The sequence below is a fragment of the Condylura cristata genome, unplaced genomic scaffold (assembly GCF_000260355.1).
Source record: "Condylura cristata isolate star-nosed mole 26May11 unplaced genomic scaffold, ConCri1.0 scaffold00018, whole genome shotgun sequence".
Classification (NCBI taxonomy): Eukaryota; Metazoa; Chordata; class Mammalia; order Eulipotyphla; family Talpidae; genus Condylura; species Condylura cristata.
Genome location: NW_004567119.1, coordinates 7,096,215 through 7,113,003, shown reverse-complemented (window position 1 = coordinate 7,113,003; position 16,789 = coordinate 7,096,215). Strand labels below are relative to the sequence as shown.

General features: G+C 45.5%; 1 protein-coding gene across 1 annotated transcript; it reads left to right on the top strand.

The window, feature by feature from the left end:
* The first annotated feature begins 156 nt into the window (after positions 1-156).
* On the top strand, positions 157-14,352 carry OTUD4 (OTU deubiquitinase 4). The gene is made up of 7 exons (XM_004685303.2): positions 157-163; positions 3,753-3,836; positions 6,103-6,153; positions 10,546-10,592; positions 11,260-11,332; positions 12,399-12,480; positions 14,216-14,352. Exons 2-7 carry the CDS (start codon positions 3,789-3,791, stop codon positions 14,350-14,352), a joined length of 438 nt encoding a protein of 145 aa, XP_004685360.1. The 5' UTR covers positions 157-163; positions 3,753-3,788.
* Positions 14,353-16,789: the final 2,437 nt, after the last annotated feature.

Sequence of the window (16,789 nt, the reverse complement as noted above, 5' to 3'; positions counted from 1 at the left end):
CCGCATTCACCTCCGCCGGGCTTCTGAGCACCGGCGGCCGGTGTTTACCAGAGGAGGCGGTGCCGCGCACTGGGCTCCTGGAACATTCTTTCGACTGCTTCCTGGACTTTGGAAGGTCGGGTGGTCAGCCGGCCCGGGTCCGCTTGGGCCGGGAGCGGCCGAGGTGCGGTCCGGGGAGCCGGCCTCGGAAACCGCCCGTTTCCAGGGCCGGGCTGGGCGGGGGGCGCGCGTGTGCCCCGCCGGGCGGGCGCCTGGGCGGACTGGAAGTAACTTACTGACGCCGGCTTCGGTGTCAGTAGTCGGGAGCGGTTAACTGGGGTTCCTCTGGCCCCTTCCTGGCCGAATTTCCCCCAGTCGGTGGTTAAAATCACTTTCTAGCACAGTTGCTTAGGAAGGTGTTTCTGGTTTCCTCTCCCCATTTTTCCCCCTCCTGTTTCTGGTTAGAGCTGATTTCGTGTTACATAAAGCTGTGTAGCCGGTAGGAGTGCGGTCACCCAAACCATCCTATATTGAAAAATAGCCGTGGAAATGGTTGGGTGAAAGTTTCACATCACTGCTTGGGGTGGGCCTACGCTTTCTGCAGTTTGCTTTCCTTGAGCTCAAATCCCTCTGCCCCGGGCCCCGGAGTTTTTCTGTTTTTCTCAACTTTTTCGAATGCTAATCAGCTTTCCAAATTTGTATTTGTGAGTGAACATTTCTGTCTACCGTCCGCAGAGCAGCCTATTTTCATTTCCCCCCAGGCCCAAATGCCAGCCATTTATTTTCCAAACGCCCTGGTTTTCAAGTCGGTGGCTTAACACCTTTTTATAAAAACAAATTGGCCTAACTGGGGCAGAGCTTTGCATGGTGTTGCCGGCATTGTCATTCAAACTTCTTGTGAAGCTCCCCTGGTCGTGGTCTGTTTCCCTTCTTCCCATTGCTTGGTTTTAGAAGTTTAGGAGATTCCAGCATTGCATTGAGGAGATGTTCACACACACATGTCCCAGTTTACCATTAGTAGGTAGACAGCCTGTCCTTTTGTGAATGTTCTGAGTCTCCTCTCTTGCTTCCTTTGTCGCCTAAACTCCTTAGCACCTCCAGAAAGCAGAGCAGACAGGTAAAGGTGGATTCAGCCCGTATTTCTGTCTTTGTTAGCTTGGGCAAGAGTTTGGTATTTGGTAAGGCAGGAGGTAGAAGTGAATGGAATAAGGGAAATCTGGCGCTCGCTTGGAGTTGGATTATCCAGATCTCAGTCCAAAGGTGGCGTTGGATTTCAGTATTGCAGGTGGTAGATAACTGGTGAGCCCCATTGCTGAGATGCCTCTCTGAGGTGGGATTCCTCTTTTCAGTGCAAAGAAGCAAGAGCTAGTTACACTAAGAACTCATTCTTTGACATCAGAGAACACATTTTTTGGGTCTTAAGTAAATACTCCCTCCAAATTTGGGACTGATCTTTAGTGTACTGAATTTAGAAAACTTAATGGTGTGAATTTTGGGGGGGGGGGTGGATAGTGGACAGAGTGTAGTCCACTACACACTTTTGTGGCCAGAGGCAAAGTGTGTTTGGGGAGGAAGAGAAATACCATCAGCCACAGGCTGCCCTTTAGAGGTGTGTACAGAGGATTTCTTTCTTTCTTTCTTTTTGGTCAGCAATTTCTCCAGTAATATCAAAGTAAATATCTCTAAGAAGGAGAGTTACCCCTCTTTGAGGGGTAGAGAGAGACTTAGTCTTTTGTTCCAAATTACCTCTTTTAGACAGGCCCTTCCCTTTTACACTCTGGACTTGGGCCTGCAGGAGGCTTGACCTGAATCAGCTCCATGGCCATGGAGCTAAAAATAGGACGCTCTTAGAGGACTTGCTAAAGCAGTGTCTCAACCTTCCCCAGTATTTATCACTATCTTGTCCCAAGTCAGGATTGGAAAGCTGCCTATTTCTAATTTGTTTTCATCGATACAGTAATTTACAAAGATAGGAGTTGAATTCTTCCTGAGTACCCTTGAATATGCATGGTGATACACTTTAAAAAAGGTGTCCTTCACCTTGCTATTCTCACTGTGCTTGACTTTGTCAGGATCACTACTCCACACTTTACGGAGTTGCTGAGAATTTTCTTCTGAGTAATAGTAGGTTCAGGTTTTCTGTGCTAAAGTCTTTGTTGAGAGGAAAAAACACGAGAGAGATGCTTGTGATAGTTTTTGATGGAAAATAAGCTTTGTGCATATCTGCCACCTGTTGCTAGGTAAGTGACTTGAGATTAACTTCGCTTTGCTAACAGACTTAAGATGACACTGTGGATTACTCAAACTAAGAAAGAATACCTGATCTTCCATAACTGTGTCCAGTGTAGCTTGTGTGAGAGAAGTGTTGCAAAATGCATTTGTTGAATTGGCAAAAAACACGTGTGATGGTTATTTCTATATATGGCCATTCTTTCCAGTGCTGGAGGGTGGAATATGTAAGGGTGCTCCTGAGCGGGGAAAGTCTGGGCAGACGCCTCCTGGGCGCCATGTCTTCATTTAGCCTGAAATCAGCTAGTCCACTGAAAGCGCCACATTGACCTCAGCCTGCTCGGCTTTGGCACGTGGGGATGCACTTGCTGGCCGCCTTGTGCCTGGTTCTGTGGTGCTGAGTGAGTCCTGGCTGTTAGCCAGAGAGACCAGTAAAGGGGCAGTTGGAGCCTCCCTTTTCCTGAGTTCACACTGAACAAAGGGAGACTCACTCAATTGGAACGATGACTTATATTTTCTCAGGTTTTTAAAAACTGAGGTGGAATGGAAACATGACATAGCAGTAGTAGTGTCAGGTGGCCCCCAGTCTGGTTGACATCCACGGCCATATGTAGTGAGGGGAACTGGTGATGAGAACATTTGTTCTCATAGGAGCTGTATGTAGCTTTTCAAATTGCATAGTATAAACTCTCAAGGGTCTCCATAGTAGTGTGAGATGTGGTTATTTCACATGTGTCAGGTTCTCCACTCTTCCCCCATCAGGATACCAGGAACAACCTCGGTTGAGGTACCTAGTTATAGAAAATAATCTTAATCTCGTTAAACAATGCAGTTGAAGCTTTGGAGGCTAGCCAAAGGGCATTTGATAATACTAGCTTTCTTCCGTGCAAGCCAAAGCTTTAGAATCTTAGCAAGAGGCAAATGCCAGCAGGTTATCTTTTTGTTTAAATAGTTGTTTAACAACAGAAGAAGTTGAGAGGGCCTGGGCAGTATCAGTGAGTGTTGCTTTAGATTATTTCAGCTGCAGTGCCTTACATTTTCTGAAATATATACTGGTCTTACACTTCTACAGAAGGCTGCTAGTTCACAGTTCAGGGCAGAAGGAAATCTTTTGGAGGCTTAGAGCCTCCAAGGTGGTTCCATTTGTTCTCTTTCCCAGCAAGCATAGGCCAGTGGAGCAAAGCTAACGGGGTTCTGTCACCAGGCTTTGTGAAGAGCGAAGTACCATAGAAGACTGGGGGTGGGGAGCGGCTTGCATTTAGATTCCCTCAGATTTGTGATTGCAGTGGCCTAAAGAATGTAAATTCTTTATTGAGCTCCCACATTGGGTTGAAGAAAAATGTTAAGTGTTTATTCCTGTCATGCCACTCCTGTGGTTAGAGGAAGAGGTGGGGATGTGGAACTCTCCAGACATGATAAAAAGGGAAGTGGAGGGCGACTGATGTCTGTTAGCTGGGAGGTTATTTTGTGGGTGAAAGGTGGTAGGTCACGATGGAGATCCTCCTAACAGAATGCTTCATAGCGTGTTGCTTTTTCTTTTTCAGGTGCTGCACTCTCAGTCCCGCCATGTCGAGGTCAGGATGGCCTGTATTCACTACCTTCGTGAGAACAGAGAGAAATTTGAAGCGGTAATTTGTAATTTCAAATATGTAGCACTGTCTTGACTAGGATTTACATTTTAGCTTTTAAAAGTGGCCTAATGGGCGTTTCACAGGCTGGGTCCTAATGCAAGTTACGGCGCAGGAGTGGGGGGCTTTATGAAAAGCTGCTTTACTGAATTTCAATCTAGTTCTATTTAGTGGCAATATTTTTCACACCACGTAGATATGGTGGTCCTTTTTTCAGACCTCGGGATCTCTGCTGAGGCAGAAAGGGTTGGGTGGTGTTGCTGGGTGGGCTGTTTGTGTGGTCAGAAAGAGCTTTGTCTGGTGAGGCCAGGGCACTGGTGTTGCGGCTGCAGAGTTTTCTGTGATTGGTAACCGCCTTTGAGTTTTTAAGAATTTCAGGTTTAGGGTATAAAAAAGAAGCATAGCAAGGCTAAAACAGAGGCTTAAATTTTATCAGAAGGAATTTATAGATCTTCACTGCTCAGGAGTATTGTGGACCCTGTATCAGAGAGCTGTAATTATGTAATCATGATTAATAGTTGATAGGGTGTTGTCAAGCAGCTCACTGCTTGTCTTGGTAATAGGTAGTCTGTGGAATAAGTTGCTACTGTGACCTATTTTCCTTTTACGTTGACAGCCCCGAAAGATTTACTAGTATTGGTTCTATGACCTAGAATGTGATACGACCACTTCCAGTGCTATTTCCCTCACGAACTGGTGAGAGGACATTGCAGCCTGGCAGACAGCTCAATTCTAACAATAGGTAGTTTTTAGTTTGACTGTGCTCTTGGGTTGCTGGTCCTACATTCAAGTAAAATGTTACTGTAATAATACGACATTTTTCTGACTACCGTGTTTCAGACAGTTAACCTGCTTTATCAGGAATTTCAAAACCTCCTCTTACTTAAAAAAGGTTACTGGGAAACATGATAAGAGTTTGAGGGGGTGGTGGAGAAGGGGAAGAGGGTGGTCTTTAAATATTGAAGACATTACAAGTGAATGAATCATTGTTACTGGCCCCAGAGGGTAAATCACTGTTGACAGTAATGGAAATTACTAACCTTGGGTGAGAGCTAACTGTGCCAGACACTGTTTAAAGTAGTTTATTTTGCCCTTGTAATCTTAAGAGGTAAGATCAGAGGTGCAGAGTCCTGAGGGGAAGGCTCACTTTTCTTATCACAGTACCTTCAGTCTCCTGGCCAGAATCGGGGCTGACCGGAAAAGGGTTTGCCTCCTCCTGACAGTGCTTTGTCAGCGCCTAGACCTAAGCTCGGGATTACCAGGACGATCTCACGTGGGTTGCAGCTGAGTCAAAGTGCTCCCGAGGTCTTTGCCAACCTAGTTGATTCTGTGGGCTGTCTTGAGTCTATAAATAATCGCTTAATGCACAACAGTGACCCGATTGGTGGGGTATTTAGAATACGTGATTAATTTATTAAATGTGTATTGAAGCTTAAGATGCTTTTTGAAAATTTTGTAGTCTACAGTGTGTACAAGAACCTCAACCTGAAAACCCACGGGCATAAAAGAGGTTTATAGACTGGCCGTGTACCTCTGAATGCCTTCATGTACCACTTTGCTAAATTAACTAGTACTAATTTAAATAAAATTGAATTTGGTGCTTCAGATGAACACCTTTAGAGCTTTCTGAACTACATAATCTTGATGAGAAAAAGGTTAGCATGTAGCTTGAATTAATTCTTTTTTTAATGTTTAAGTCACAGTGAAGTGGGCTGTTTTAGCAAAATCTTGATTCTTCAAAATATTGTCAGCATTACTTTCATCTGTTTCGATATAACTGATGAGGCAGTGAATTTGCATCGCTGCATTATTAAACTGATCTTCCTTAGCTAGAGTGTACCTGGCTTTTAGTTCTTCAAGACTGCCTCTACCATGTAATTTCTGTGGTGCACGGTGTCACCTGCCGTGGCCTTGACCTGCCTTCTCCCTCAGACTGAAAGTCCTGCCTGGGCTCCCGGCCGCTGCCCAGTGCCCTGGGCGCCCTCACTCCGCTGCCCTGCAGCCTCCCCGTGCCCCACCGCACGCCTCATTGCTGCTGCCCACCTGCGTCCTGACCCCCGAGGCCCCCGTCACTGTGGTCCTTTGAGACTCTCACGTGTGGTTGTGGTCATCACAAACACATCCTCGTGGTTACTTACACACGCTCTGCATTTCTTCTGTTTCTGAGGTAGCCATGTTCCGTGTAAGGCCTCAGTTCAGAGGGAATGATTTATAGTAAAGTTAACTTCCTTGGATGTGTTCCTCACAGACTGTCCTTTTTTTGCAGTTTATAGAAGGGTCATTTGAAGAGTACTTAAAACGTTTGGAAAATCCACAGGTATGTAGTTATCTTGTAATGTTTCTCTTTAATACAGTCATACTCTTTTCAGTTTGTTAAAATGGGAGCTTAATGGAAAAGTGTCTGGAGGGGCTTGTAGAGTGTGCTCTGGGCTTACACACACGTCTGGCGGGGGCTGCACACTCTGCATCTCTGGCCGGAAGGCCTTAGGAGTTGTGTTCTGTGGCCCGAGGTTGCCTCACAAAGGACAGGGTGCGTACTCTTTATCTTGGTGGTCGCGGCATGTGAATATAGCATCAGAGGCCTAAAGTAATACCATGATGACTCCGAGGCTGCGTGTCAAGGGTGTTGCTTCTGCAGGCAGCTGAGAAGGCGGACTCATTGGTGGAGGCCCCATTTCTGTGATCACCTTGAGGAGAAGGAAGCTACTAGAGAAGGACACCTCTCCCCTCCCCCCCCCCCCAGGTCCACGGTACACTTGCTCAGTCATGTTGAAGTGGATAGGATTTTCTTACTGTGTTCTGTTCTTGTCAAAATCACGTCGTGGAATGTTCAGTTGTTCGGCTGCCCCAGAAGAGTCAGCACTGTGGCTAAGTGACATTAGTGGCGGCAGCAGCCAAGAGGGGTGGCGAGCGGAGCAAGAGGAAAGGCAGGTACCTGTTATCTTCACTTAACTCCCTCCTCAAACGCGTGCTTGATGTGGCCCAGGGTGGCCAGGCACCCAGAGTGCAGAGAAGGCTGGGACTTGGGTGCCCTTCTCAAGAGTTTCCTTTTAGTAGAGAAGAACATGTAACATGAATAAGAAAATAACTCATGGCATAAGAAGCATAAGAAGCGTAGCTCTGATAGTGAGGCAGTCAAAGTTTCTAGCTGGGTAGGCAGAGCAAGAATTGGAGACTGGGATTTTGAAGTCCGAGTAGATTCTGCATGAGAAATGCCTGGAGGAAAGGGCATTCCAGGCAGTAAAAATTAATGTGCCAGGCAGATTCAGAAAGTAATTTGGTGTAAGTGGGGGAGAGAGACACGAAGCCCCATTTGCGGGAATCAGTGAGAGGACAGGCTGTGGGCACATCTGTGCTCCAAGCCGAGCTGCAGACTCTGCCTCAGAATCAGGTGTGCTCGCGGGAATGCGCATTCCTGGCTCTCACTGCAGACCTGAGTTGGGGTTTCTGGGCCTGGGGTCCTGGAAAAACATTACAAATATTTTGAGGTAGGTCGTGAGTCTGTTCAGCTTCTGTGAACTGACACTGCTGCCTGGTATTTGTGTTGCCTGTCTGGATGGATGAAGGAGTAGTGTCTAGAGACGGCGTGGAGGGGGGCTGTTACACTTAATCTGTGTTGAGTGTAAAAAGAAGTAAGAGTGGGACCCTCCGATTTTAAGAGTCAAATGGCCCTGGGAAGCCTTTTCTTTCAGTTCCTTCTGACCTTGGTTTTGGGTGATGGGCGCCATGGCCTGTGCCGCTCCCTGAAGTTTACAGTGTTCCTCAATTTCTGAGCCTCTTTGAAGGCTTTGGCTGTGCACTTGCTGTTTCTGGAGTTCTGTGTTACCTTTCGCTTTGTGGTGCCTGATGCGTGGTCAGTTTTTGTGGGAATGTTAAGTCCACACTGCATTGTGTGTAACAGGAAGGCAGGTGAAGACAGGGTGCTGGGAATTGTTACCTTCCCCAGGCAGCTGTATTACCAGTGCCTTTGATTTCCTTTTGAAGTCAAAGACCATTAACATTTTTTAGTCAGGTAAGCTCCCCCTCTCCCCCCCCCCCGCCCCCCTGGTTTATTTTATTTTATAATAATTCTGGTGCAGTGGCTCAGGCTGTTGAGCCAGTTGATGGGCAGCGCCACCTGGGTGGAGATGGGCTTGGTCTGGCGGATGGCTGGTGCCTCCCCCCCGAGGTGCTGGCCAGCCAGCTTCCTCACACCCCAGGCTGAGCACATCTCCTTTCTAGATGTTGTTGGGACCTGCAGAATAGTTGTTTCTTCATTACTAGCAACAAATACTTAACTTCATTGCTTCACTCAGTTTTCAGAGAAAGCATTGTCGTCGTTTTACTGAACATGCTTGTGAAGCATTTACAGACATGTTTGTGTATTTTGTAAGAATATGTTTCTGTCAACTTTGTGGAGATAAAATCAGCGATAAACTTTACTGTATGTCATAATATAGTGCATAATTTGATGAACTTGACGAGTATAAAAAGTTGTGTAACTATCAACATTACAGAGGACATTTCTGTTTCTTTCACTCCAGAAAGTTCGTCATGCTCTTCGCATTTAACTACCCGCCCCAACTCCCGGGCTTTGGCTGTCATAGACTTTGAGAGAGGGCCATAGGTAAACCTGAATGTGACCTTTATTGGTGGCAAGTTGTTCATAGGTTTTGCCCATTTTCATTAAGTATTTGTTTTCATTGAATTATAAGAATTCCTTATAATGAGTAAAAAGTCCGTGTGTGATACATATTTTATAAATATTTTCTTCTAATTTGTGGCTTGATTTTTTTTCTTAGTGGGTTTTGAAGGGCAGTTTACTTTTGAATACCATCTAAGAACATTTAAGATTATACATTTTGATCAGTATACTCCATTATGTATGTGTCGTTAATTAAAATGAATTTTGTAAAGATTTTTTTTAAAAGATTTATTTATTTGTGCATACAGAACTGGGGTACAGGGCAGAGGTGCAGGGGCAGTGAGAGGATTCACCAGCGACAGAGTGGGGAGCGGAACAGTGATGAAGGGGAACAGAAGGTGGGTCAGAGAGGTCTGCCGCGCCATGTGGGTCACCTCCAGGGCAGGGATTGAACTCATGCAGAAGAGGTTGCAGCCAGCTTGCAGTGCTGTGTCCTAACCCGTTGTGCCACCAGGGAGGGCCTGTAAAGATATTTTACTCTTTCTCACGATAAGGACATACACCAAAGATCATAAAAAAGTGCTGTGTAAATGAAAATACACATAGCTTTAACGTGGAAGACCAGGGCAGAACAGTGATTTTTTTTAATAATATGAAACGGACCCTGGCGAGAGGATAACGTTCTATAAAAACCTCTGTTGAATTTACCAGTCTGCCACAGGATTTATTCTGAAGAAAAATGGCATGTTATTTGAGAAGTAGGACGTTGTTGACACTAGCAGGTGGTTTTTACTCTTCTGAAGTGATACGCCACCTTTCGCTTGAGCTTCGTTGGGCCTGGGATCCAGGCAGCTGGTATGGAGAAGGTTTCCCTCCTCTGGGGTGTCACGTGCGTCGTTCATGAGAAGCCACCGTTGTTAGGCAGAGGCCTATTTTAAGAAATCTATTTTGATATATAGAGCTCAGTTCATTTTGAAAACCAGGCCCAACTTTTAAGAACTTTTAAAATGGAAACTCTGGAGGAACAAGTTATCCTTGTCTGATCTAACAGTTTCCTTGGGTCCCTCATGGCACATTCCTTTCGAGGAAAAAGTAACAACAGTCTTCCAGCTTTGCTTGTTCCTTTTGGTGACTGTTGGCCTTAAGTCTTACTCAGTCTCAGGTGGGTGCAGGATTACGTGTTGAAGACATAATACAGAACGAGAGAGGGACCTTTAATTTCCCGCAGGGGGATGTCCTTGTCTCCACTGTCAGTTGGGACGGAGCCTCTGTCTGGTCCCCGTCCCACGTGCACGTGGAATACACCTTTTTGCTTCATACAAATAGGATTATTTTACCTGGTGATTTAATGGCTTGATTGTACCTTCACGGTCTGAGTGCTCCTTCAGTCACCTCTTAGGGTCGTCCTCGTTCTCCTCAGCGATGGCGCGGTGTCCATCCTGAGAGTGGGCTGGCGGTGATTTCATTATTTCTTTATGAGAATCCTAGGGCTTTCTTTAAACATTTTAATTACTTTCAAATGGCTACAGTGAACAGCCTTGCTTATCCTTTTGTGTGCATACAAAATAGTTCTTGAGATGGTTACAGAAGTTAAATAGCACAGAGGTAGAGAATCTGTGGAGGTTGGAAGTTGGGCACCTCCTGGTTGGTCTTTAGGCTTCCAGACTCCGTTTAAGTCTGTAGCCTTCCACCTCAGCGCAGGGCAGCGGCTGGCGCGTTTCTGAGGGTGGGAACTCTTTTGCCTTTTTCCTTCCTTTCGGGTATCTGAGTTGTGTGCTTCTGCACAACATGGCATTTCTGGACTCCCACTGTGCGCCAGGCTCTGATTGGGTGCTAAAGTGGAGGCCGCAGTCCTTACCCTTCCGGGTTCTCGGCTTGGAGCGGGCGATGCCATGCTCCTGGAACTGTCCTACGCTGAGGCGTTTGCCGCAGAGACTGGCTGCGTTTTAGTATGTGAGAGCCTGTTCCGTGTACATGTTCTGTGAACTCATGAAGCACATGTACAGCATGTTCACAGTACTGAAAAGAGGTGTCCTGGAGGAAGAATCAGACACTTAACATGCCTACTTTTTCTTTTCAATACAGGAATGGGTTGGACAAGTGGAAATAAGTGCCCTTTCTCTTATGTACAGGTAAATACTGTGGTGATATAAGTGAATCCAAAAAAAGGGGGAATTTCTCTATTAAAATTGTTAAAATAGCAAAGTAATTTTATAACTTGATTGTAAAGCATCTTTTCTGTTGATTTCTATTAATGACATCAATTAAGTTTTGACATTTTATTTAAGTCAGCATTTCAGGTAGGAATAAGAAATTTGTTCTTCGATTAATTTTCGAGAAAATTAATTCCAGGCTTACGTTGTATCCTGAAAACCTCAGGGGGCACTTCTCAGACTGGTGGCCTTGAATGACCACTGGCTCAGAGGCCACAGTCCATAGACTTGCTCTGTCTGCTACTTGTATGCAATAGAGGAGCAGACAGATAGATGCTTTTTTAATTTTGGAATTTCTGTATAAATTCCACCTAAACAGATTTTTGTGGTTTTGAGTTCTCCTTTTAGAGTGGTTTCAAGTTATTTGTAAGCAAATTAAAAGTCTTTTTAAATAGTACTTTTATGCAGGTATTTGACATCTAGTTATTTCAGTGTTGGGTTTTGTTTCCTGCTGTAACTCCAGTACCTAGAATATTGCCTGGCATGTGAGGTTCTGGGCTGTAGGAGTGAATGAACAAATGAATGATTAAATCTTAATTCATAAAATAACATTCCATCAAGAGTAATTTCAAAATATTGTTTTCAGGAAAGATTTTGTAATTTATCAGGAACCAAATGTTTCTCCTTCACAAGTAACTGAAAATAATTTTCCTGAAAAGGTAAGCAATTTTCTAAGTACTTTGAGAGGGTTTAAGTAAACGAGCCATTTATTTGCCATCCTTAAGCTATGGTTTTTTGAGTGACTTGGAATATTTGTGTGATGGTTATGATGAGTTTTTTAAAGTTAGTCCTTGAGTCGTTATTTTGTATTTGTTTTTGTGTGGAACCTTACAGCCTTCACTAGAGGGGAAGGTAGAGCATAAGTCAGTGTATACGAACTGGCAGCCTCTAGTTTTGTGTCAGGATGAACATAGTAGTAAAAATGTTTCCGTCATTTCATCTAGAAATAGCTTGGTAATTATATTTCCCACTATAAAGATGATTTACTGGCCGAGTACATTTTCTAGTCACAGAACAGAAAATAAAAAGTGAAACCTAAAAGAACAGAAAACTCGGCTGTTTGATTGTAAGAGAACTTTGTAATAATTTGCTGTTTTGGGCTGAAGTGCCTGGCGCCAGCATGCTTCCTTCCAGTAGTGTGAGGGGCTGGAGGGGAGGGAAACACACCCCTAATAGTGAGGCCCTGGTGGTGCCCCCTAATAATAAGCCCCCTAATAATGAGGCCCTGGTGGTGCCGAGGGTGCTTGGCTTTGGTATTTTTTAACTACAAAGTTTGGATTGTATAATCTAGATAGAATTAGGGAATATTTCTTTTCTCCTGAATGGTTGACTGTTTAAGGAATAATTAAGTCTGCAGGTCAGAAAAAATTTACTTTTGATTATGCTGCCTTTTAGAGATAAGTGCTAATAAAGTTTTAGAATATTTTCTTACAGATGCTAGCTCTAGTTCTTTCAGTTGTTGAAATCATACTGCTTCATACAGTTTTTGTTTTTGTGATCTTGTGTCTTTCGCCAAGTCATTGAGAACTTTCTGACTTAATGACTTGGTGACATTTCAGCATGTGGTTGTACCTTAATTGGCCACTTTGGAACTTTTTAGGTTGCATTTAAAATACTTCTTTCTACTGGGAAAGTATATACAAATAATTTAGAGCTATTGGAGGTCAAGTTGCTATGTAAATGTCATATAAGGGGCTGATAGGAGCTTTTATTTTTCCCTTTCAGGTATTACTGTGTTTTTCAAATGGAAATCATTATGATATTGTCTATCCCATAAAGTATAAAGAGAGCTCTGCTATGTGTCAGTGTAAGTATCTGCTTTGTGTCTGTAATGTAATAGATTATGCTTCTAGGCTTCGCAACCTTAATGTAAACAAGTCTGGACAGATAATTCTGTCTGTTGCATATAAAAGAATTTCTAGGAACCTCAGGTTACCAGAAATCTTGTCACTATAACAAAGAACTGTTTCAGTTTAGAGGAAAAAGGCACTAGTAAGGTTGAGTTAGATTTTTAAAATGCCATTTATTTCTTTACTTAGTAACTCAGCTCAGTGACAGGGACGTGTGTTTGAAGCTGTTGCTGTGTCTTGCACGTGTGGTGCGAATCAAGCGCATGCTCTGCTGCCTTCCCAACCTTCCACGCAGGCTGTCTCTTTTTTTTTTCCTAGAGATTTATTTATTTATGCATACAAGAACTGGTGTACAAGCTAGAGGTATGGGGGCGGGGGTTGTGTATGAGAGGATTCACCAGCGACAGAGTGGGGGCCAGAACCACTGAAATGCACTGCTGAGGGGAGCAGCGGGAGCCAGGAGGGGTCCGCTGCTCTGCGAGGGTCACTCCGGGCTCTGGGGATCAGACTCGCGCCGCTGTGGCTGCGAGTGCTGAGACAACCCCTTGCACTACCAGATGGCCCCTCGAGCAGGCACCCTTAACCTGGTGGCTGTGGGGGGCGGCGGGGGCCCCAGTGGGAGCTCCAGTGGGAGCTTCGGAAGAGGGGCGAGGCTTGCCTTGGCTCTAACCGCAGGCGGGCGGCAGTAGTTCCTCGCTCGCCCCACTGTCATCGCCGGATATGTCTGCAGGGCTTGCCAAATATTTCATGGCAGGATAAAATCTCCTAGGATTATACAGCTAATTGAGAATTACTGCTCTAGTAGTTCCTTCCCATTTTTATCTCCATCATCTATTTTGACCACATAGCTGTCACTCATACAAATTATCAGTGTCTATAAAAGACATTTCCTGTTCCTAAACTTAAACTGTGGCAACCAGTCAAGGTAACCTATAATACAAATTAAAACAGAAACTGTTCTGTTTTGAGGTACGGAAACTTGGCAGTCTGTCTCCTGGGCTGTGCCCCTCTCTTTGCCATTGGTGTCAGGATGTTGGGCTTCGGGGGCTTCGGGGCCGGCCTGTGGAACCTGCCTGCCTGTGGGCTCAGTGCCTGCAGTCCGGAAGAAATATGGGTGTGAGAGAGAGACCCTGTGAGGCCGTTGTCTGGGGACTCATTGGTGGGTGCGTACGCGCAGTGAATGGTGCTCTTATTGCAAAAAAGAAAACAAAAAAAAGCCCTATGTGTAGGATGCTTTTGTAAGTTCTTTACAGCCCTACAAGGAAAGCTAACCTCTTTTCGTGCTATTTCAAGGTTTAGGGTTTTCTGAAAGTCTTCATAAGGTTGGGCAAGTACCTGCCTGAGTCACGTTCCTCACCTGTGCAGCCAGGCGCGGGACTCCCTGCTGGGCAGGGACAGGTGGCGGCACAGCTGCCGGGCGCTGTGCTGTGGCTAGTTAGCCTTCCTTCTCCTCACACTTGTTTTGCAGCTGGGATGCCTTTTTGTGCTGTCAGAAAGGCATCTCTTATTTCAGGCGTACACGTAAATTATAGTTTCTCTTTGCAGTGCTCTGACCAAATTATTGACCAAGAGATGTTTGTAGGTGTTCAGCTAGGATTTGGGAAGCATTGGGGTACAGTCTCACTCTGATCTTGCCTGTTTTAGAAAGTGACTGTAGTCAGTTTTGCCTGACATCTCTTCTGTTAATTGCAGCTCTCCTCTATGAATTGCTGTATGAAAAGGTGTTTAAAACTGATGTTAGTAAAATCTTGATGGGACTGGACTCATCTGAAGTAGCTGATGAAAACAGCAGTGAAATATCAGACTCAGAAGATGACAGTTGCAAGTAAGAACTTAAGTCCTAAGGTGCCTTTCTAATGCCATACAAAGAAGCACTAACCATCCTGCATGAAGCTGGCTCACGTACTGGGGGTGATGATGGTACCCCTAAAGTGCAGCCATCCACACGGGCGGTTTCCTCACCTCCACCACTGAATTTTACCTAGTTTTTCCTTGAAACTGGAATTTCTTCTTGAAAATTAATGTTTTTGGTTGATGAGGAATTTATTTCTCTGCAATATATATGTATTTCGGTAGGATCGATTTGGGTCTGCTTTTTCTTTCTTTCTTTTATTTTTTTAAAGATTTATCTATACACGCAGAACTGGGGTACAGGCCAGAGGTGCAGGGGTGGTGAGAGGATTCACCAGAGACAGGCTGATGGAGTACTCTGCTGAAGCCCACTGCTGAGGGGAGCGGCGGGCGGGGCAGGAGAGGTCTGCTGCGCCCTGTGGCCATGCCCCGTCGAGGACTGAACTCATGCTGAAGCCGCTGTGGCTGGGCTCACAGTGCTGCATTCCCACCCATGGCACCACCAGGGAGGCCCTAAAGCCTGAGGATATTACTTAATTCTTTATTAAGTACCTAATAAGGTATCTGTTGAATCAGAATGTTCTGATCCTGTGGAACACTTGCTTCGCTGCCGTTTCTTGTTAAAGAACTAGGGAAGAGATGAGTCAGGTCGGACCCTGGGTTTGCTGTCGGACACAGTGACTGCTCTCAGAATAGCCTGAGCTGGCGCAGACAGGCTCCTGCTCTCTGTGCCTGTCTGTGAAGCGGGCCCGACGAACTTGTTAGGACATAGCGCCTGGGCGGGTGCAGAGGCCGTGGGCACCCACCACGCGCACTTGTGCGGCCACTGCTGCTGGTGTCAGCAGCAGGTTGCGTCTGGGGTGGCACTGGCAGGGCTGGCGGGCGGGAGCTGCCCAGGGCGGGCTCGCTGCTGGCCGGTGCTGCCTCTCTGCTGCACTGTTGTATGTCTGTGGCCCCTGCTGGAGGAACCTTTTAAACTGACTTCATTGTATAGTCAAGCTTTCTTTTCATCTGTGTTACGTATTAGCCCATGAAAGACAAGATTTCAGTCAGGGGGAGACTGCGTAACTCCAGCAGGGGAGACAGGCCTGTGGTGGTGAGGAGGAGGAAAGGCTCCCTGCAGTATTGGGGCGATTGGGTGCATTTGGTGCCAGGACTTTATGTTTGCTGCAGTTCAAGGGGTGGACAGCGATTGTCCCGAGCGGATCTGTTTCCTAAGGAGGGTTCTGGGGCAGCGAGGGGCCGCCCAACCTCAGTTCCCTGTCAGCACTGAGCCCAGCCAGCGGCCACCCTGCTCTCCGCACGGGATGTTCCCTCGGCCTGGAACCCTTAGTTGCCATGTGGTTTGCTGTCTTGCCGTCTTTCATTTTTTATTCAAGAAGACCTCTCAGCAGGGTCTTGCCTCATGCAGCTTTTTATTATCTCCCCCATTTTTCTCCCCACCATGCTTACCAACACTTAACATACCAGTCACTTGGTTCGCTCTGCTCTCACTGATCATGCATTTTGATTTTGATGCAGTCTTATTTGACAGCTGAGCCAGTAAGAATCCAGTTAAACCTTAGACTTACCCTATATGTACACACAAACACAGCGTGCACTCGACACTTGCACATTAAAACTGTGTGGAATGTGGTTTTGACTTTTTGGAATATAACCGACTTGAGATTTTATGTGAGGTTAGAATATATTAACTGCATGCCAAACAGTTTTTGTGTTCCTAATTATATTTCTTCCGTTGTAGGAGTAAAATCACCACTGCTAATGATGTGAATGGACTTAAATCTTTGTCAAGTGATCAGGTAATATTTTAAAAGTAGATTTTGCTAGCTCTTTCAATATAAGGAAGTGTGTGAATTTAAGTCTTGTTTTTTTTTTCTTTTTCTGGTACTTTTTTTCCACAATAAATTTTCAGTGGAGTCAAGGTCATTTCATGAATTTGTTGAAGTTTTATTCATTTTCTTTCTTTAAAGATTTACTCATTTATGCATACAGAACTGGGGTGGGGTACAGGCCAGAGGTGCGAGTGTGGGGGGCAGAGGCTTCACCAGAGACAGAGTGGGGAGCAGAACAGGCAGTTCGAGGAAGCACACTGCTGAGGGGAGCAGCGGGCGGGTCAGGAGAGGTCTGCTAAACCATGTGGGTCACCTCTGGGGCGGGCATCGTTGAAGTGGCTGTGGGGAGCTTTGCTTTAACCTGTTGCACCACCAGCGAGGGCCCCTGATTTTCTTTTATATGTATCTCATGTCAAAAATTAAGACGCTTTTGTGTCTTAGCACTGATCATGCTGGCTTTGTTTCCTGGCTTTGCTTAGCAGCTGAACGGCAACGGGAACGCTCCTGGCCTGCCTTTACCTAGGAAGGTCCTAAAGTCCCTCAGTCCAGCAGTGTACAGAAATGTGGAGTATGAGCTCTG